The following is a 23,817-nucleotide window of genomic DNA, read 5'->3' as shown; positions in this document are numbered from 1 at the left end:
TGGTCTATACCTATAATATGGAAAGTCATAGTGTTGAGTGAGCTTGACGACAGGCAGCGCCACGTCTCACGGTGGAAGCGGGCGGGCGACGGTGAGAGACGCACTCGTGTCTGGCGCATAGCACAAGCACGTTGTACATGCCAATTAATAACCCTTTCCTCACGTACCACTTCGATATCACAACACAAAGTATGTACCTTATTTGTTTGTTTTGTTTTCTTATCACGTGACACTTGCCAACTCAAAATTCACCGTCTCCCGGCTGCAATGGGTTTTTTTTTTTATCGAAAATTATCAGGAACCGTAGTTTTCTTTTCCTTTTCTTCTTTAGCTTTTCCTAGCGCAAATATTGCATGAAAATAGTGCTGTGATCAATCATTATACTCTTAATTTTTTCGAGCATCGTGGAAAGTACCTCGCCCACGCACATTATTGTCCCCAAAATCACGAATAGAGGAAAGTAATAACAAGTACTCGAGTACATTAATTTTTTCCCAAATTTTGTAAATAACGGTGAAATTCCCAAATTCCACAATAAAAATGCAAAGCCCTACTGAAATTCGAATAAATTCGAGTAATTGAATTCTTCTTCAAATTGAAATCCTTGATCGATTTTTTACCTGCAAAGTGTTTGACTTGACATGGAAGGACTCATATACCTATAAGTACGGAAAACGATTGTTTTGATCTCGAAAGTTCAAATTATTTGAAGAAGTTAGACATTTGTTCTTTATAATAATAAATATTTTCTCCAAATTTCATTTGCAATTATTTGAACCTTCAGCACCGAACAAATCCTTTCCCCGTAAATTGGATCACATCACGAAAACCTATACATATCTTTCAATATTTGCAGAACAATAATTTAAAAAAGAACCTTATACCTCGGTACATACCGTCATAATGCAAGTTCATTTTTTATTTTTTTTATACTCCATCATCGACACATTTTAGGAATTTTTGGGTTATTGTACAATTATCAAACGAATACAACTACATTTTTCAGGATATCAAATTGGTAGTCGATGGCAAAATATTCAACCAATGAAATTCTTGGCCAAATGATTATATATAAAAACAAATGATGAATGACATCAGATTAAAAGATATTTCATACCCTTTCCGATGCCTCCTTGTTTGTTTAATTATATTTTCTATTTTTGAAGATGTAACCACCAGAAGGAGAGTGCGTGCGCCTTATACGAAATCTGAAATTACATTCTAGAATTGAAAATATGGATACTAATTTTTTTCTCAAACAAATATCTCTTATTTTCGTTCGTAGAACACATGAATATAAATTTCGGGCAAATCAAAAATAGTAATGTATCAAGACTGTTTGGTTAGACATGAAATGACTCATTCAGAGAATATAAACTGTACAAAAACTGGCAGAGAATTCTAAAAATGACGTTCCTTTCTGAATTCGGACTACCACCACAAGTCGAAAGATATTTTTTTTCATAATATTAGATTTTATTTCCAAATTTTATATGCATCGATCAAGCTATTTTTTGTTTCTCTTAACCCGGATATATTGAATTGGATGTAGCAAAAGCTGTGAAAGTTTTATGGATTATCTCTGCCCAGTACTTGAGTTTTCGCTTAAATCTTATCCAAATTGAAGACAAGGGTGGAAAAAGACTGCAAGTACCTTTATTTTTACAAAAAAACATTTCTTTAAGAAAACATTAGCCTTTGCTCATACTTGATTTCTCAACAAATTTTTTTTATTTTAAATGGCACTTACAGCCTTTTGTTATTCGTCTTTTCAATTAATAGAGCGGTTTTCCAGAGTTCAGGATCACATTTTCCGTATGCGCGTGCAAGTTAAAAAATACTAAAAAACGGTTATGAGAATGATGAAACGTGTTACCAAGTTGAAAGATTACACCACCTTGAGATTTCGACAAAACAATTGTTTTGGTTAGATTTATTATTTATACTTTTGGGAATATTTGAAGCCCTTAAACACGTGAAAATTCCAATTGAGCGCGGTACAGAGTAAGGCTCGCATCTCAGGTAGCCTTGCGTTTTGCTTGAAACTACTTTTTTCAAACTAGGGAACAAAATATCTCGAGATCTACTCGATTTTGATGAAATTTATACTACGTATTCTTTATGATATTATTTAGGATGTAGTACAAGATTTTTGATTGGATGCGGCATTTATTTTTCAATAATTTTTAAATCTCGAAATTTTGGTAATAATCAAACCTTTTTTCCAACACCTGTCATTTCTACAAAAAATTTATTTAAATCTTCTTCCCATACTCTTACAGTTACCTTACCCCGTTGCACCCTTCCTCTCGTATATTCACTCTCGGGTCATCTTTCGTTCGGCTAACATTTAAATTCACTTCTCTCCCCTTTTTCTTCCTTCACTCAATCTTCTCATTCTACTCTCCATATCTTTTCATTTCCCCTTATCCTTCGCACGTCCGCGTTGTTGGTGGGTTGCGAACCCAAAATATGCCGTAATAACATCATGGCTAGGTGAGAATGCGGTCATCGAAAGCCGCTCGTCGTGATCACAATCATCCACCTCGTAACAGATACGCTACACTTCAGCAATTATCTTTTTTTACAGGAAATTTTTTTTACTGTTTTTCGATGATGCTTGACAGATGAAAAAATTCCACCATAGACAAAGATTTTCAAAAGAGGCTTCTACTATACGACTTATATCTCCGCTATTTGTTCATTTTTAGAGTTTCGTACCGCAAAAGGAAAAAAACGGAACCCTTATAAGATCACTTCGTTGTCTGTCTGTCTATATGTCTGTCTTTCCGTCTGTCAAGATCCATTTTCTCAGAAACGGATAGAGGTATCAAGTTGAAATTGATATCAAATATTAAGACCTTCAATTCCTTGGAGATATAAGAAATTGAGACTTCTAAGTCATCGCAATCAAAAGATATGGTCATTTATGTCAAATATTTTGTTACTTGCAACCACACTCATCAAAACCTATAGAGTACTTCCCGTTAACGTAGAATCGTGAAAGGGTATAGCCAGATAACCATATAAAACCTGCCACCAGCGATTTTTAAAAATCCATAATGCTGACCTAACTTCGACCTTTCTGCGGTAAATTGCGTAAGTAGACAATATCAAAATTCATGAAGTTTTGGCAAAAAGGTAATAGGTAAAATTATTGGAGTATTATTCCATTCTTGTCAAAAAAAAAAATTATTTTAGATAAAAACTGCGCAGTCCATAAAAGATAAGTCTTCTTATGGGATAAAGTTTTTCTGAATAACACTTTTCTCTAAGATCAACGCTTATCAAAATAAAATTTAAAAAACTCTTTAAAATTCAGTTTTCGTGAGTTTTGAGCTTGAAAATCAAAATTGCGGGTATTTTTACTGTCATATTCATGATTTAAGAGTCAAAATATATGAGTATACGAAATTACAAATTAACAAGTAAATAGAGAATAATATTCGAAGAAAATATGAAAAAAAATCCATCTTTTCTTTTTACTATGTTGCACCAAATGGATGAAGTTGAAAATTTTACCATCTAAAAAAAAGTAAGAAAAGAGTTTTCTGTGAAAAACTTGTGAGTGATACTCAAAAGGAACATATTTAAATAAAACGACTAAAACTTTTTTCACGAAAAAAAAAGAGATTTTTAGACACTTACAAAGAATTACGTTTCATCGTTTTTATCGGTTATTCTTGCCAAAAAATGTGTTGTTAAAAAATATTCAGTAGAATAGTTACAATAAAATAAATACTGAAAAATGCATTTTTTTTTTATTATGTTGTAAAGCTTTGGCTCTAGACGCTGAAGTTTTCAGGATATTTTTTTATTTCATTAGAAATCGATCAGCCATATGGATTTTTATGACTGTACACTTTGGAGAGAAGTAAGGTCTCACAACACAAGTAACGGAGAAAGCCCGAAAATAGTTCATTTAACAATTAAATCACACAAAAACATAGATAAAGGGCATAGCCGGATAAGCAGGTCGAATCGGCCCCCGCTGAATTTTTTGACGGTACTTCAGGGATCAATTTGGACCCAAATGAAAATAATTTAGTGAAAATTTCAGCTATTAATCTTAAACGGTTTCCGAGTAATTGAAAAAAAACCTATTTTTTAGTATTTATTTTTTTTTTAACAGTAAAATTAAAAATTTTTTTTTGCTGATTTTTTTTTTGAATACTTACGAGTAAAAGCTGTGAAAAAAAATTTTTTTTATGATTTCTAGACTAATAGCCGATTTTTAAACTAAAAAACAAAATTACAATTATTTTTTTTTATGCCTATTTCAAAACATGCAATCACCAAATTTGGACAGAATACGCCTTTTATACCCCTCTGTACTCAGGAATTTTTTCAATTTTTTTGGTTTGGTGCAACGTCATGAAAAAAATTAAAAACTAATTTTTTGTTAATTATTTTATATTCAACTGCTTAGAACACTACTTACAACTAATTATAAAATGTATTTATTCATAAAAATATTTATCAAAAACATAAGTGGTCATCAAAATATTTGTTAATATTTTCGTCAATCTTCATCACTGTCTTCATTAATAACTACACAGCGCCCGGTATTATTGAAAATGCGACTTAAAATTTCTGCTGGTCTTACAATTCTCGATAAATATCTAGCATGTGATAGGTAATAAATAATAGCTGCTACATGCGAACAACAACCAACTGTACGCCGACTGTTGGCACAATCACAGCAATATCGAGAAATTCCGTTAACTCCATTTTTGCCACGATGATACTCAATGAAGCAGCGATATGTTTTTGCATTAATATGCCGAGATCTTACTTGAAATCTAAGAATGTTTTCAGCCGATCTTACGTACTGAAGGCTTACATTATTATCTTCATTCATCATCTCAGCTAAGTATGACACTGCTTGAGAAAGCTGGTATGATCCTTTTAAGTCGCATTTTCAATAATACCGGGCGCTGTGTAGTTATTAATGAAGACAGTGATGAAGATTGACGAAAATATTAACAAATATTTTGATGACCACTTACGTTTTTGATGAATATTTTTATGAATAAATACATTTTATAATTAGTTGTAAGTAGTGTTCTAAGCAGTTGAAATATAAAATAATTAACAAAAAATTGGTTTTTAATTTTTTTCATGACGTTGCACCAAACCAAAAAAATTGAAAAAATTCCTGAGTACAGAGGGGTATAAAAGACGTATTCTGTCCAAATTTGGTGATTGCATGTTTTAAAATAGGCATAAAAAAAAATAATTGTAATTTTGTTTTTTAGTTTAAAAATCGGCTATTAGTCTAGAAATCATAAAAAAAAAATTTCTTCACAGCTTTTACTCGTAAGTATTTAAAAAAAAATCAGCAAAAAAAAATTTTTAATTTTACTATTAAAAAAAAAATAAATACTAAAAAATAGGTTTTTTTTCAATTACCCGGAAACCGTTTAAGATTAATAGCTGAAATTTTCACTGAATTATTTTCATTTGGGTCCAAATTGATCCCTGAAGTACCGACAAAAAATTCAGCGGGGGCCGATTCGACCTGCTTATCCGGCTATGCCCTTTGTACGGAACACTCAGGGCGTGAGTTCTACTCGCACTTGTCCGCTTTTTTATTATTGATTTTTTTTTTAATGATTTATTCATGAAACTATAATGTATTAGTGAAAAATATAAATTATTTAATGTATCAAATAGGCGTCGGAAAAAACAAATTATTTTAATACTTATTTTTCCGAGTGCCAAAGTGGTATTATCCGTTAAAGAAACTTTTTTAATATATAAAAACTGCAAAACATCTGTCAAGTAATCTAAGATAATCACCTCGACCTCTCCTTACCGTAGTCACTCAAAACATTGAAAATAACGTCATCTTTCATCTTCCTTTAAGCTGTTAATCTTTTGTCCCAAAAGTTTTTTCTATAAAACATATTTTGTCCGAGGAATTTGGGCATTCGACTTCAGATCTTATTCAAACGATTACTCCAAAAATTTATTTTACAATGATTAAATATCATTGATATATGATCGAATCAGTTAGCGCTGATTATTCTCCATCCGAAGTCATTGTTAGATTCGCTAGACATTTTCATTCAGATTTTTAGGGAAGCCAACAACACCAGAAGGAAAAAGATTCTAAGCTGTATACTGTGACAAAATTTATTTCTTACCTACTCTTGTTCTGTCATTCCTGCATCTGCTCGCGATGTCTCGGCTTTGCCCGGGAGGCTAGGTCAGGGGGTTAGGTGTTGGCTGAGTCCATGCGTTCAACTGGATCGACGTTAGTCGCACCCTGCGCGACTGAGAGTACGGACCAATCGACCGCCCAAAGTTAGTGAGCTACATACGTACGACACAAATTGTGTATCATAACAAGTTGAGATAGAAATATTTTCTTAGTAACTACTCGTTACTAGTAGTTGAAGACGAGGACGATTGTGACATCTATAATCTGTCATTCTACGGTGACCCTCGAGTTTTTAAAACTGTTTGAATTCTTTACATATAAATTCAATTTTGCTGACGTCGTACAAATTACAAGATGAAGCATTTAACGATGGAAATGGTGACGGTGATTTTGCTTTCGGCAACGATTGCAGTTGATGCGGGGGTAAGCTCTTAAAGTCTTATATGATCCTTTTATTTGACATGTTAAAGACAATAGTATCCATTGTACGAAGGGGTAAATGGACCTTATATAATCCAAAGATGAGGGATGATTTTATCCGGTGTGTAAAGGCACTGAATACCTTGCGCAGTTTTGAATCCTCTGTCATCATTTACTATGAGTTTCGAACATTTTTATTGTAGTTAGAATAGTTGCTTCTTAGAATTTACTTTTTGCGAACAATTTCACAAAAAAAAATCACATCATATACAAACCAAGCGAATTTCAAGAATATGGAATTCTTAATATTTTTTTTGTATTACTTCTCTTTAAATTCATTTATGTTTGAATTCACGGTACAATTTATCCAACTGTATATTCAATTGGATAAATTATTTGTATTAAACAATCATGCGTATAAAATATTGATTATTTGTAGTAAAAACATTAAATAAAAACCCAGAGGATTAAGTCTAATTTGTATCTAGATAGGTTGAATAGTAAAAATGTTTTATACCGTATTACATTGTGTTCTATCGCTACTTTTGCAATTCTTTTGATCCCGTAATTGTCATGCAAGCTAAATGCAAAAGTAAATCTGCGTCTGTGTCGAGGGAGGCACGCATACAGAGGCTAACGGAGGTTAATAAACATTATTAATCAATACTTTGCAGACGCGGCCGAGCTTTGTCTCTGATGACATGATAGCGAAGGCGTCTAGTGTCGTGAACGCTTGTCAAACACAGACAGGAGTGACTACCAGTACGTAATTTATCAATACTTGTATACTCAATTTGTTATAGATCGAGTAAGAACCTATATAGAATGTTACAGTGTGATCATTTAATATCACAATATACTTGCGTATTATGTTATTTCCTAAAAAGAATATGCAGATGAGTGATATAATATTTTAGTTGGATAGTTTTGATCAAATTTTACTAATGTTAAAAAGGTGCCGTAGTCGATTTTGACGTTAACGTATATATCTCCAAATGTCTATTGTCCACGTATCGCAAACGTGAAAATGGTTTGACATTCTGAATAAAAACGTTCCAACACATTTTCATTTGACGCCAAAATAAAAAAATGGCATTTTTTCTAGGAATATAATATTGCGATTTATTAGATCTATAGTGATAAGTATATACGGCAACGTCAAAACCGACCAGAGCAATACATTAACTTAAATCACATCATATACTGGCAACATAAATACTGACATCAATTTTTTCGAAATATTTATTGAAATCACACTTTACGTAGTTATGCATAAAAAGCGTACTTGTTACTCTACAGCGAATGAATGTGGTAGTTTTGCTAGTTTATAATCATTTTTTCATTTTTTCCCCTCTTCATTAAATATTTGTAATACTTTTCTCATCTTCAGGTGTTTTATTTGAATATTTGATGAAGCTAAGATTGGGAAAAAAAATATTATCCTGTAACATGTAAGTGTGTAAATGCTGTATTATGGCTTACTGAACTTCAGGAAATAGTGAAATTTCAGAGTAATTAGTTTTGGTAAAATGGATCGCATACAATAACATGACGAATTTCATCTGCATATTGTCTGGTGATGCAGGTCATTCTAAGCCGCATGCTATACTTGCCTTCGTTTTTGCACCTAGGGTCCGATTTGACAATTATTCACGGCACAGGTATTAATAATAATTACAGCTAAAGCACATTATCTACTACTAAGCAAGCGAAGTACGCCCTACTCATGCCAATTCACTATGTCAAACGTAAACGGCCAACTCTTTAGTTCCTGTATAGGGTATTCAAGCGACATAGTAGCGTCGCGCGCCAAGTATTACACTTATGGGGCATTCCGGCTAATTTCAACCAGTTGAAGGAACTTATGCCATCATTTATTTTTCAATTTATTATGTCACAGTATTAGCAAAGAAAGGTTCTCCGTGAATTTTAACTCTTTATTCGAAAAACTGCAAAAATGTGGTTTTATAAACAGTATCATTTACCTAAATCTTTAATTTTTCAAATATTCGTCACTAATGGATGTGAAATTCAAATGTCATGAACTTATTACTATGAAAATATCTATATTCGTTGGTAGTTTGCGGAGGAATGAGATAAAAAGCAATTTTCTCGCCCAATCAACCTTTCTAACTGTTCTCAATCAAAACTTTCTCAGGAATACCGTAACTGATTCGGATCCCATTTTGACAAAAGATTCTGAATTAGAAAACAGAATTTTCCAGACCAAGACAAATTTACCTAGAGCTTTGGTTTTAAAACTAACAATTTTTTAAATTATCAATCAATCGGCACTTTTTTTTAAAATTACAATTGCATGTTAACAAAGCGCCACCAATCTTATACACATAGGGCTTTAATAATTCATTGTCAATCATGGATAGTTTATCACAATTTATTCTTAATTACTAAGTTTTGGGAGTGAAAAAAAAATTCAAAAACTATAGCTTAAGCATTTTCATTCAAGTATTTGAGAGTGATGTAGTATATTTGTTAGTTGAGCGGCCTACATATGAGGTATTCCAGCTGAAATCGACCGACCTTCGGCCGTATCTGTTCAAATTCAGTTCTTAATATGTTTCAAAATTCTATTAGCCCACAAGAAGTCTCTGATTTTTTTTTTTTTAGTGTTTTTACATTGAACCGTTTTGAGTATATCATTTTTTCTTTAAATAACCTTTAGTTTAAAAAGTGATATTTTCTAGGACGTAGCGCAAAATTGTAAGGTCTGAAAATAAACATTGGCAGAATAACATATACATATATACCTAATTAGTATACCATAAAATTTATCTGAGATGTAAACACAACCTCTGAATATGCACTGTGACGTGTACTTTTCCCGCACCTCGGCCACTCAGAGACGATGACCAAGAACTTACCGCGTGCACAATAATTTGGCGTCCACGATGTTACCTGGATCTATAAAACAATACAGCAAAATTTTGTTGGGCGCCTGGCGTGATAAACACACCTCGAAATCGTCAACGCGCTATGCGAAAATATTCTCGGTAGCTCAGTACCGCGGAGAAGGGAGGGGTAATTTTTGGGTAGTGAGAGAGAACGCGAGATGTGCAACACCAACACGTTATTTTACCAAGCTGTGATAGAATCAAAATAATATATTTCCAGCCAACGATAATACAAAAGAAAAATAAAAAAATAATATTTCACCCGTCACTCTTCGCGATTCAAAATGCAAAACAATAGTAATAATAATTCACAATTCGCTGTTCGCAGTTCAAAATCAAATACTTAGATTTAACAAAAAAAAAAAATAATAAAACAGAAAGAGAAAAAAAATGACTAAGTCTAGACGGCGTCTAATGCCTACGTGCGCTAGCCGCTGCCTTAACAATAAACAATAACTCAAAAACCGAAAACAGAATTTGACCCGACGCGCTAACCGCGACCGTCCTCTACTATTTACAGCGCTAATCGCCGCTTAACAATAAACCACTAGATCAAAAAAAGTAGGTCCAAAATCATACTCGATGCGCTATCCGCTATCGTCCTCTACAAAATAAAGCGTTAATTACCAGGCTTCTATGCTCATCCACAAGAGCAATAATCACAGCCAATCCTGATTCGACACGCTAATCGCATCTCTAGCTGTTCTTTTTAATTACGCCAGTACCCACGGTAATCGTATGGCTCTTATTGAAACGCATCCGAACTCAATTCGTACTCGCAATTCCCGAAAAGTTCACAAACCGCCCCGCTAATCCGAGCGTCCACGCACGATGATACGCGACCTACACGAGAGGTGACACTTTTACCTAAGCTGACTCAACTTGAACCCATGCAGCGGAGTTTGGCTGCACTCAATTTGTAACAAAAGCGACTCTCCGCGTTATCGCTAGAACTCAGGCTACGGCCATCAACAAGGAGATCGGCAAACAAATTTCGAGTGCTACTCTAACTCAACGAGAAACTGGCCAACCGTTGACCGGTGCGCCGATCTAAATTGCACTCGAAATGCGTTCGCAAGGAATTAATAGCGCTTACCGCTTCGCAGCCACACCAAGAAGTCGCCTACCCCGGTCTCGGCCATGACACACACAATTAATTAACTTTTTCTTTCTTGGCAAATTTTGACTACCGCGAACTGTCGCCAGGACTCAAATATCGAGCTCCGCTATACTCGGAGCCGCAATTCGAACATGCCTCGAACACAGGCGCTATCCGTCGTGAAAAACTCTCCTGCTCTCATTAGTGTTTTCTTTCCGAAATTCTTATAGCCTAACTTATCGCTATAGTTGGATCCCGCTGTGGAGAGGTGCTGATTGGCTGTCCAGTCTCCGATATCCCGTAGTTTGACAGTGGCGTGGTGACGACTTCGCGAGGTTGCGTGACGTCAGCGAGGTGAGGGGAGGCTACGGCTCGCCGGCCACCAACGGGAATCTCGTCCGCCTTGGGTTCCCTCGCGGCAGAGCTCTACGTTGACGCTCTCTCCGTAGCCTCGTGAGAGGCCCTCCTTTCGTCGCGATCCGTCGCGACTGAGATCCGATAATCCTTTTCGAATTTGCCGCCGATCTCCTGTGTACGATGTCGCATTTACTCGAAACAAAAAAAAATAAACAAAAATCTTGAAAAAGTCGTATTCGCTGACCGAAAATGGTCCCCTCTCAGAGCCTAGGATGCGTGACCTTTGTCCTGGCGCTCTTTTCCGAAATGATTAGCGGTCTGATCCGCGGGATCCCTAATTTCGAGTTCCATCTAGGGTTCAGGGAGCCGTTTGAAACACGCATCCGAAATGTCACGTTACAGCACATCTTGCTCACCTTGTACCTTGTACCTCGGAAGTGTTACTATTTCCATTTACAATAAGCTGACTTTTTTATCTTTTAATTATGCTGCGTCGTCTTGTCCGAATAGATCAATAGGTAGTAACGCCAGTTGCTCAATCCATCATAGATTTTCAAATATTTTGAAAACGAGTGCGCCTCCACCCCAAGGGCAGGGTCGATCTCCAACAAAGCCATTACGCTTTGCTATGCGATCCGTAACAGTCGCGTTTTACGAAATAAATAAATTGCGGTGAAAAATATCCTTTTAGGGCTTTTCAGCATTTGCTAAATGCATAATGAGTTCATCATCTAGAGAATCATCGAGGAGTCCTCAGACACGTGAGGTTTCCATGGGAGACCCGTCCCTGGACAAATTATGTTGTCTGGTCTGTATACAGCACCGTTTGTATTTACTAAGTTAACGAAGCCGATAGCTCAGTTTTTGAGAGCAAAAAATTTCCGATCAGTATTTTATATGGACGATATTGTTTTGTTTGGATATATAGCACAAGAGTGTCGAAAAAATGTTCGAGAAACTAGAAAGTTGCTAGGGTCTGTAATATTGATATTAAATTTAGACAAATGCAAGCTCAAGCCTTCTGAAGAAATAAAATTTCTCGGATTCCTTTTCGACTCAAAAGAATTTTTGTCTCGCGTTAACAATAGAAAAAAGGAGGCAGACTTACAATCTCGCCAGAAAATTCATAAATATTCATTGTTGTCAAATCAGAACACTCTCACTGAATTTATCGGCGTATGGGTAGCCGTATACCCAGCGACGAGATATGGGACTGTGTGCACAAAAAATTTCGAAAAAGAAAAATTTTCAGCTCTCGAAAATACAAATGCTAATTATGATATGAAAATGACAATTTCTGTAAAAGTTTTCTCGGATTTGGACTGGTGTACATACAACGTAACGACACGTGTTAACCCAATACGAGTAGATCGCTTTGAAATGGAAATCTTTAGCGACGCATCTTCAACTGGCTGGGTAATAGCCTGTGACGGAAGCCGGTCACGTGGGGTTCTGGAGTAGCTACGAACGCGATGAGCATATCAACCTTCTAGAATTGAAAACGGTATTTCATGGGCTAAAATGTTTTGGTGAAGATAAACACTCGTGTGAAATATTACTACACATTGACAATACTACTGCAGTATCGTGTGTTAACCGTATGGATAGTATTCAGTTCCTGAAGTTATCAAGACTAGCAAAAGCAATTTTGCAGTGGTGCGAAGTCCACAAGCTGCGGATTTTTGCATCATACATTAGTTCTCGCGATAATAATGAAGCTGACGAAGAATCAAGAGTCAGACAGAGTGAAATCGAGTGGGAGTTAGTCAAATGAGCATATAAGGAAGAAGTTATCCTTTGGGATTTTCGACATTGATTTGGTTGCAATAAATGTAAATGCGATGTATAGCAAATTAGTCTCTTAGCACAAAAACCCGCAGACTTGGGCGATAGACGCGTTTACCGTTTCGTGGACGAGTTTCTATTTCTACGCTTTGCACCTTTTGCCATGATCTTGAGAACGATTCGAAAAATAATTTCTTAACAGGTAAAAGGCGTTTTAATCGTACCTTTCTCGTCTGCACAGTCACGGTATCCCTTATTTCGAAAATTACTCGTAACTGAGCCAATTCAATTCTCACCTGAAAATTATTTCTTAATTAATAATTATAGGCGACACTGTCCACTGCGTGAGTCACTTTCTCTGGTTGCCGGAAAATTATCGAGCAAGCGTTTGAGTTGAAGGGCTTTCCTCGAGAATCTACATCAGTAATGATGACATCGTTGTTGAAGGGAACGATCAAACAGTATCGAAAACCGTTAAATTTATGGTGGAGGTTTTGTTGAGCAAAAAAAATCGGTCCGTTTGAAGCTCCCGTCGCAAGTGTTTTCGAGTTTTTAACTAGTTGCTTACGATACGTAAACACGTACGGGACATTAAACTCGTACCGACCAGCTCTGGCATTAATAGTTACACAAAATATCGGACAACATCCTTTTATGAAGAGGTTTTGTTTCGGGGTGTGGCTCACTTACGTCCCCAATCATCGGAATATGAAGAGATCTGGGACCCTGAGCCAGTATTCGGTTATCTGAAAACACTTTAGCCTCATGAATTGTGTCGTTCGAGTTACTTAAAAGTAGTCATGTTATTAGCGCTAGTTACGATCCCCAAACTTCAAGCTGTGTCTAAGATAGGAATAAGTAATATTAAGAAGACTGAAACGGATATTAGTATCAAGATAGTAGATTGTAAAAAAACTTCCGGACCGGGAAGACATCAACCGTTGTTAAAACTACGTTTTTTCATAAACAACCGAGATTGTGTGTCGCAACGGATTTTGACTATTATATTAAACACCTGAAAGTAGTACGGCCTCAGAACGAGGACATTTTATTGTTAACGTTCAAAAAAACAGCATCAAGTTGCGTCAACACAAATAATTGGTAGATAGTTGAAAAGTGTAACGACCGAAAGTGGCATCGATGTTACAACTTTTGGATCCCATAGTACAAGACACGCTGCTACTTCAGCAGCATATCGTAGAGGTGTGGATATTGAGGCGATCCGTAAAGCTGCAGGCTGGAAGTCAAAATCGAGCATGTTTGCTCGTATTTATAACCCAATTATGTATATATATTTTTTTTATTAAGTTCTCTCAATAACCCAATTATAATCGAAAATGCTAGTGTAGATATGTCTATTATCAATTTAGCGTATTAAGTGTTTGCTAAAAGACAAAATATGTCTTGAATGTTTCTTAAAAACAGGTGTTTAAAAATGGTTGAAATTGTAGAAGCTGCGGTGTCAATATTAAGCCCGTACCACATAAAAATTGCATTCAACTTTGACCAACTACCTATTGATCTAGAAGACAAGACGGTGCAGCGTGAGTGTACGATCAAACAAACTTACCTTAAATGAAATTTGATCGTGATTATGGTGTCGTCTTGTCCGAATGGATCCAATCCACAGTTTTATTCCCACCTCTCTGTGATTATTGGTCATGCAATTTGCTTTCAAATTTAATGGCGTTGTTGAGGATCTGCCCTGCCCCGAGGGGCAGAGGCGCATTTGGTTTTAAAGTATTCGAAAATCTGTCGCGGATTGAAAAACTGGTGTTAGTACCTATTCGTCTATTCGCACAAGAAGACCAGCATAATCACGATCGAACTTCACTTAAAGTGGTTCTCCACCTAAGTATCGTATTGGATGTGTGCCAAGCTAGGGCTCTACGTGAAATTGCGAACAACCGAATAATTCCTACGGAAACTAAATGTATATGAAATCATAGGATTGATATGAATAATATTGCTGTAAAAACGCTCAATTAAATGAAATCTGATAAATTGTCTTATATTTGAGGAGTTTTTACGTTACTGTGACGTGACAACTGTGGCAATGTTGCCATCTTGCATCTCACTTTGATTGTCGGACCTCTGTATTGTTTACACCGCGGAAATTTTAGTCAAGTGACTTCGGCAGAATTATTGAAAAAATATACAATATGATAAGCAACAATGTGCGAAACTCTCATGGAAAGATGAAAGGAAAATTCGTGAAACAAAAAGCGTAAGAAAAGCGAGACAAAATAGTTGCAATTTCAATTGAAGTCACCCAGGGAGAAGAGGTTAGTTTTTCACTTTCGCAAATAAACACAGAGTATTCATATGACGTGCTCTCAATAAAACGTGGGCATGAAATATAGGGTTAATAAAAACAAATTAAATAATTTGTTCATCAGTAGCAAAATAAAGTAATATGTATTTCGGAACTCGATTTATTTTTTCCTATTTATAAGTCTTCCCTAAAACTAATATCAACTAATGGTGTAATTGTATTCGTCAAATTTCGCGCGTCGTTGACACCTCGCTGTTTTCATTGCCTCTAAATCTCCTAGACGGATGATTTCGTGTTGTACACAACACTAATCCACAGCCATCTCATATATGAGCCTAGAATAGTAGTTCGTATCTAAAGCGTGAAACATGGATTCACACTCAGAGTGCTCGTAGAGATCGCACGAAAGTATAAAATGTTACGCTCGTGACGCGAACAATATTTGTTGCTCTACGAGCCGTCAATTTGGAAAACATTCTACCAAAATTGCAAAAAAAGGCAGGAAGAAGAAGGTTGCGTACATGGGCATGGAAGGGGTCCGGGGGGTTGGAGGTGGAGCCCCCCCCCCTCCCAAATGAGCAACAATACTTTATAGTTAAAAAATATTCATGTTTATTAGAAGTGATGATAATATAAATTGGTTGTTTCGCCACAGAAAGGTATACACCTGAACAAACAAACGAACAGAATTTTTCAAAAATTCCAATGAACTACAATGAATCAACCTAACCTCCACTTTGAGTGCGACAAATAACAATTTGAAGAATTTAAGTCCTTTTTCATTTTAGACATACCGTTGTGTTAAACAGCATCTTACACCGGCAAAACAGACCCTAGAATCTTACTTTACGCATCCGTAGAGTAAAAACATACTAACGGTATCGCATTTATTAAAGATATTTTGACAACCCTAGAGATATCGGTATGCAGTATCTAAATATTCATTCGCCTAAAAAGCTGGATAATGCAGATATCAATGATATATCTGATAGTGGCCGCTCTTACGGGGACTTATGGCCCGGACAAGGAATGCCATCAAACACCCGAAGTTATAAGTAAGATGCTAATACAACACAAATAGGAATGGAAGAAATAAAGAAAAATACACGGACAAATAGCTTTCAACGATAGGCACAAGGTGCCAACAATAATGAGATAAAATTAACAAAACGAAATACAATAAAAAAAAATTAAAACTCGATATTGAAATCAAGAGTGTAATGGCCTGAAGATCATTTATTTCCGAGTGGTAAGGAATCTGGTTCGGCTTCGCTTTTACATTATAGGATAACTGGAGGTTAGAATGAGGGTTTAATAACTTTAAGTATGTTTAGAATATCAGTTATATGTTTACTGTGAAGCAGTTGATAAAACGGTAGAAACGAAGAGTGTAGTTCAGAGGGGTAGGTGAGTAGGGCATAGGTCGGGAGGTAAAGATGAAGTGTCTTGGAATGAGCAGAACGAAAGGTAAATGAGTGCAGAAAACAGAGTTCATGATCAGGATTCTAGAACTCAGAGAAGATAGTCAGGTGTGCACAGGAAGTGGGAGAGATTGTTTAGTCTATTGTAATGAAGAGGCTTCTAGGTAAGAGGGACGAAGAATGAGCTATGAGTGAGCAAACGGACTAAGCACGTAACAAGAATATTCTGGGTAGTAGGATAGATTTGGTAGAAGGAAACGTAGAAGACGAAGTAAAAGATACACAAAAAATAAATGAAAACGGAACGAACGAAATCAGATGAAACAAAACGAAATTTATGTGAAGCTGATAAGACAGATCTCGATGACATTACGTCACGTAGAAATGGCCTCAGAAACGTTTCATTATACAAAATTTGCCAACAGTAAAAAAAAGCACACACAAACAAAAATATTATCTCAAAATTTATGGAACCTTTGATAATAAAAATTTGGAGGAATACAAGAATCTTAATTCCGTAACAAAATTGACAAAACAATGTTAGATTGATTGTTTTTTCTTTCTTCGCAATTATTTTTAATTCCAATAAATTTCTATTAGAATTGAGAAAGAAAGATAATTGTACAGAATACATGATGCGAGGGTCCAGAGAAAAGCAAAAACAAAAGACGAGAGACATTTGAAAGATAAATTTAAAAGATATTCATTTCAATATGGATAATTCAAATTTCGAATATGATGCCTCGCAAAGTGGGTAATGCCGATTACAGAAGTGCCAGGTGGTCAGCGTCGCAGAAGGTTGCTAGAGAAAGAGGCAAAAACGAGCAGAATCGACTAAAAATTTGTATAAACGAAGAACATAATACAAAAATAGTGCAGCAGATTTTCCAATGAAAATTTATGGAAGCGAATAATAGTGAGAATAATAACTCAAAAAAATAGTAATTATATGATACAGCACGGAAACATAAAGCTGGAATGTAACACACACACACACGCGCGCGCGCGCGCGCGTGAGTGGGCATGACGCTCACCTTATAAAAAAAAATTGTAGTTATTGGATATTTAAACAAAAGCTCACGATATTAGATCAAAAATAAAACAAATACAAATGAAGTGAAAGACCCATAAAAGCCAGATAGAGTTGGCAAGAAATCAACGGAAGCTTTCGTACGCCGCCCGGTTGAGTGTCGTTGACGCAGGACTGGTTATCCGCTGTCATAGAGATATCATAGAGTAGGCATTGTATAGGGGTTAGGCTAAGTGGAAAGGTCGGACGCACAGAAAGAGAGAAAAAATCTAATGACTGTTACTGCGGAGAGGTAGAGCAGCAGTAACATGCGCATGCTTCATAAAACAAAATAGCGTAGCATTAGATTTACTCTCTCTCTCTCTTTGTCGCCTGAACGCCTGTATGGTTCACTTGCCTACTTTATTTATAATATCTCTGTGTCCGCTGTTGCAGGTATTATAGATGAAGCTAAGCTCATGGTTCTCCAAAGTGGAAGTTGGGCCCGTCGTCAACCAATAGAGCGACACGATGGGCCTGACAGAAGGTGTGTTTTTTGATGGTTCATTTTGCCAGAAGTGACGTTCACTGAAACAATTAGATATTTTGAAGTTCGTCGCGATAGCACATATTTTGACTTTGTGTGTGAAACTTGTTGACATGTGCACACATGTGACGTTTGTATGTGGCTATTAATGTGAAATTACATTAATGTAGCTATTTTTGAACGGCGCGGCGGGCCGTTCATTTTTGTTGATATGAAATACCATTTTGCAACCATTTTGCAAGAAAAATTTGCTAATTGAAGAGAACAACTTCAAAATTTTCAGGTGAGTTGAAAAATTAACGGCGGAGCCAGGAATCGAACCTGGTATCTAGAGATGCTTTACCGGAGACTTCACAGGAGACTACTGAATAAATTACGTAAGGCCTTGGCCTATTTCATTATCCCAGTTACCCAGCTGGTGATTTGAATAGTACCGGGTCAGTTGAGTACTAAAGGAACTACGAAGTTTGGCATTAAACGGTAGCGGTACTCTAGATAACAGGGAAAGATGATCTAGAATTCATGACACCCACAGGTACTCCTGTTAGACGTTGTAGCATTTGATAGGAAAGTGAAAATCGCCAAACGTTGCTGCTTGGGTAGCGATTCACTATTAGACGGTACAAATTAGCAATATTCAAGTGTGGCAATCTTGTGGCAGTAGAGTGCCCATATGTCGATAATGTTTTTGACCTCTCTTCTGTTGACCTCGTCGGCTACGTAAGCTTCTCGCTGCCCGCTTGAGAATAGGTTAGGTTGGGCGAGACATGGGTACACAAAAATAATACCATAGGAATGAAAAATATTATTAACCCATAAGAGGCGCACTGGGTGTGAGATATTCAGGGGTGAAGTCATATTTTGACAATTTTTAATGAATTGTTTTTTTATTCTTTCTGTTATGTGAAGAATACTTTTTTTCGTAATGATTCCGCAAACACTACCTTTTTTTACAACATCTGAGGTTTCGAGTGGAAAAAAACCGTTTAAATCGATTCATTTAATCGTCAGATATAAATGATGATATACGGGTATGACATACCCATCATGTGCTCCTGAATCGGGCAACGCAATAGTGCGCCTTTTGAGGATTAATAAGCTAACTGTATTAATATCGTGAGAACTTCTCGCTGCTGCCGCCCAAAACTTCGGGAGGAAGGGGAAGTTGATGGTCACAATATGCATTCTTCAAATTGTAACAATTCATCAGGTTCATGAATTCATTGACGCCGAATAGTCTTTTACCGCCTCAATGGGGTCGCTGGTCAATTTCGAAATTAACGTATATATCTTCAAATATCGAAGGCCACATATGTGAAAACGCAAAAGAAGCATAACATCCGCATTCTACACCCAATTCTGATCAAAAAATTTCAATAAATTTTTATTTGAGGCATAAATAAAGAAATTTGGTGGATTCTAAGAAATCGCAAGATACAAATAAAGATGAATTCGCAGAATTCATACCATTTCTTTACTTCTGTGTAAAATGAAATGTTTTTGTTCAGAATCACATAAGGAATTGAGCTGTTGCGTCGTTTTTGCGTTTGAGATACGTGGATTTCGATACTTGAAGATAAATACGTCGACGTCGAAATCGTCTACGGCACTCCTTAACTGACGTTCAAAATGGGTGGTACATAAGTGTTCTGTTGTGTGACTTATAAATTTATCAGACTGATGATGCAATTGTACCAGATCGGTAATTGTGCTGGAGAAAAAATGTGGTAAAGTAGCTAGCCATAATGAGCATGTTAGTAGCTATTAAATAGTATTCACTGTGATACACGGAGTCATCTTGAATAATCCAAGAGTTCACGACAAACTCGTGAATCCCTTACAACTTCGGCTTTGGCTTGCGCACGGCCCGCAAACTTATACGTCCGCTCCGGAGCTTGTTCTCCAGCAGCGCGACGCCGCGAGCGTCACCAATTACGTCACACGCGCCACCACCGCAGCCACACGCGCCTCCCGCGGAGAACCACGAACTACCGGCTCCCCGAGTTTCTCGCAAGCAAGTTCGAGCCACAGCTGGTATAGAAGGCCGACGAAATCACCCATTCGGGGACTCGGTCTCACCGGCTGTTACGTAGGCATGTCGATTCTCTCTAAAAAAATCGATCTTCTGTTCGATTCGAATCGAGCATACTAGAATCAATTCTTGCTCAAATCGCGCATTAAAAGATTGATATCCGATTAATCGCGCCTATTTTTACACCTACCTAATACATGTACAAGACAGTGCAGCCAGATCGTGAGTAGAAGTTACCACCTCTCCGACTCTCTACCCACAGCGCACACAATCACAACTAGTGTGTCCGTGAACAGGCGGTGCCGACGCTACTCGAAAATAGTCGAGAGCGGCCGAAGATCGCTTCTCCTCACGCGTTAATATTCTCCCGTCGACCGGCCAGCATGTGTACTAACACATCTAAGCTGAGCACGTGCGTGAGTAGCCAAGCCAAAAGCGAGGAAAAATTTAACTACTCGTCCATCGGGACTAGTTTAGACATTATCAAGTAATCTTATATTTAAGTTGCGCTTAAGGCTTTTTAATTACCATAATAATAATTATTAATTATTAATATTCATGCTTAAAATTATTTAATTATAAATTATTTTGCTGCAAAAAACCTGAAAACATAAAAAAAAAATTCGTCGCGTGACGTCATATGCGAGTTTCTCAGGCTTCGCGCTAGTTTCATTTTTTTCCAAGCCTCGCTTTTGGCTTGGCTACTCACGCACGTGCTCAGCTTAGATGTGTTAGTACTATTAATTTAAAAATCATACTATTAATTTTATCAATAGCTCTGACGCATGCTATTCTATCAGAAAAATGAATTTTCTTGAATCTTGGATCCAGCAGTGTGGTGATAGCTAACACATGTACTTGTTCCACTATACCAAATCTCTTCTTTAATTATTCCGATATTAAATTTTTGATCACAGCGCCGACATCTGTTTCTGTTTTCATTGTACTGTATGTTTTCAAAAGACAGGAAACTATTGGTATAATTTTGCTTGACTTTACAAATTTCTCTACGGATACTTCTTTTGTCACAGCTTCCATAGGTTTTAAAATATTTATAAGATCGTTGATACCATCTAGTTGACTGGCTGTTAACATAGGTGGATCTTTCGGATAATTGAGTAATATGGGGGCAAGTAGTTCCGATAACCTTACAAACTGAACTAGCTGATAGTAAATTGAATTCCAGCGTGTGCAAACTGACTGAATTAATTTGAGTGGTACTGTTATATCATTTTGCGCTTCACGAAGAACATCAGCTACATTTACATTTTGTTTACAGTATCTAGTTATATCTTTTACAGTATTTAGTAACTGTTCGGCACTTTCAATACGACCTTTTTCTTCAAAAGGTTTTTGAGCTGTTATATTCAAAGTGTGGGTAAAACACCATAAGTGTTTTTGTTTGCCAAAAGCAATTGTTACGGCCATGACGATATTCGCACCATTATCAGTAACAACTGCTGCAACTTTTTCTGAAGTTATACCCCATTTTGTAGTCATTTTTATTAATACTTGATATAAATACTCAGCATTATGGGGCTGATTGTCAGTTAAATAGGAGACACCAAAATTTATACTGATTAGTTCATTTCCACATATAAAATGTCCAGGTAAACCCATGTAGCTTATAGTATTATGTGTATCTGTCCAGATGTCCGTAGTTAAACATATTGACTCTACTTCTAAAAGCTTTTCTTTGAATTGCAAAGAAAGAACATTATATTTGTCATCTATCATTTGTATAATTGTCTACCGTGAAGGAAGTTTATATAAAGGCACTGCTGTTTTCATTAAGTATGTGAAACCTTCTTTTTCAACTGTATTTAATGGCAATGTATCCTTGCAAATCATTAACATGATAGCATTACTCAGTTGTCCATACTTCTGTCCGTTTACTGAAAAAAAAAAAATTGAAGACATACATTATCACCGCCCATAAATGTACAATGACCATAATAAACAAAGTAAGTAATTTATTAGGTAGATAACAAAAAATCTTACCATTGAATGCTTTAATATTATTAACACATGAATCCATAGTTAGTTGATTAAGTTTTGATTTTTTCACTGATCCTGATGATGACGCTGTACTTTCTAAGTCAGAATCATAGTACTCTTTTGAACTGGTCAAACTCAAAACATCATTTATGCCAAATTTTTGCTGAGATGTCGACGTAGTAGCAATATCGTCATTTGTCTGAAAAGAATTACGTTTTTGTATACTATTGTACATTTTCAAACAAGCATGCATTAAAAAAAAGGCAAAGGCATATGTTATATTGTAAGGAAAAGGTGCAGGTACACACAGTAGACACTCCAGTTTCTTTTTTGTTAACACCAACACCAGAACCATCAGTTGCCACCACCAGTTTCCGTTAACTTACGGACTTAATACATGGATGCCTTCGTAATAAATGGTTGCGTAAGTTTGTTGTATTCCCGCATGTTTTGACTTCGATATGACAATACTTGCATACGCTACTTGATCCCTTTTTTACAAAGTGATACCATGTATCACTTTTAGTTGACATTTCAGGCTAACAAAAAATAACAATACTTTAACAAAAATGCAAACTGCAACGCACGTTCCTCGATAAATGAATTTCAATCTAATCACTTACTATTTTTCAAATTAAAATGAATGCTGAGAATATGTAAATTTGAACAACTGGTGAATTTGAAAAATTAGCGACGGAGCCAGGAATCGAACCTGGAATCTAGCGATGCTTTACCGGAGACTTACTCCACTAGACCACCTAGCCGCCCTGACTCTGTTGTCTTTAATTTCTCTCATAACCAGTGAGTTCAAATTTGTTTTCATGTGCCCGATTTGTATGAGTAAGAATTTCTTCTCTGCATGCACGATGTGAGGAGACTGTAGTGTGTAGATGTTTATGTTTACCCTTCTCCTTTGCTTCCGATGAGAAGCCCGTAAGACGACAATGCCGTCTAATAAATGAGATGCGGGTGTGCAAATCATTAATCTGCGAGAGAAATTTGAACTCACTGGTTATGAGAGAAATTAAAGACAACAGAGTCAGGGCGGCTAGGTGGTCTAGTGGAGTAAGTCTCCGGTAAAGCATCGCTAGATTCCAGGTTCGATTCCTGGCTCCGTCGTTAATTTTTCAAATTCACCAGTTGTTCAAATTTACATATTCTCAAGTATTCTCAACAAAATTCTCTCGTAGATTAATGATTTGCACACCCGCATTTCATTTATTAGACGGCATTGCCGTCTTACGGGCTTCTCATCGGAAGCAAAGGATTGAAAAGGGTAAACATAAACATCTACACACTACAGTCTCCTTACATCGTGCATGCAGAGAAGAAATTCTTACTCATAAAATGAATGCTATATGAACACGATCACGGTACTATTTATTCCATTACTATAAATTTTTATAGTAAAAATAATATTTATTTATAGTATATTTTTGATAAATAAACTCACTCACAAGAATAGGTTAGTTAGAATAGTTAGGTTAGGTTTGAGTATTGGACGTTTAGAGACGCGCCCGGAAAAATAAAATGTTTTTTTTTTGTTAACGTTGCGTTTTGTTAACGCAAGTAACGCGACCTCTGGGAGTGTTCATAAAAATGTACTCTATGATGCGTTTAATTTATCGACCAAGTACTACCGGTTGCTTTTGCGTCCGATAACAGCAAAAAATTAATTGATGGGTCCGATTCGGGAGGTTTATGGATCGATTCATTGAATCGATGTAGGGTTCAAAATCGATCTGAAGAATTGATTATATTATTCAAAATAATCGATTTTTCGATTAAGCGATTTT

The 23,817-nt window shown here is 36.3% G+C and overlaps 1 protein-coding gene across 3 annotated transcripts in view; it reads left to right on the top strand.

The window, feature by feature from the left end:
• The first annotated feature begins 6,200 nt into the window (after nucleotides 1-6,200).
• The window catches only part of LOC124180612 (pheromone-binding protein-related protein 6-like), a 50,171-nt gene continuing 32,554 nt past the window's right edge, over nucleotides 6,201-23,817 (top strand). For 2 of the 3 annotated variants that reach the window (XM_046566359.1, XM_046566349.1), the window contains exons 1-2: nucleotides 6,255-6,589; nucleotides 7,261-7,348. In XM_046566359.1, coding sequence (XP_046422315.1) covers nucleotides 6,521-6,589; nucleotides 7,261-7,348 — 157 coding nt within the window. In that variant the 5' untranslated portion in view covers nucleotides 6,255-6,520. Of the gene's footprint in view, nucleotides 6,590-7,260; nucleotides 7,349-23,817 lie in introns of all 3 variants that reach the window. The other variant, XM_046566368.1, reaches the window with a different exon arrangement.

This window comes from Neodiprion fabricii, chromosome 1, assembly GCF_021155785.1.
Source record: "Neodiprion fabricii isolate iyNeoFabr1 chromosome 1, iyNeoFabr1.1, whole genome shotgun sequence".
Taxonomy (NCBI): domain Eukaryota; kingdom Metazoa; phylum Arthropoda; class Insecta; order Hymenoptera; family Diprionidae; genus Neodiprion; species Neodiprion fabricii.
The sequence above is the reverse complement of the archived record's forward strand: the minus strand, read 5'-3'. Positions and strand labels throughout refer to the sequence as shown.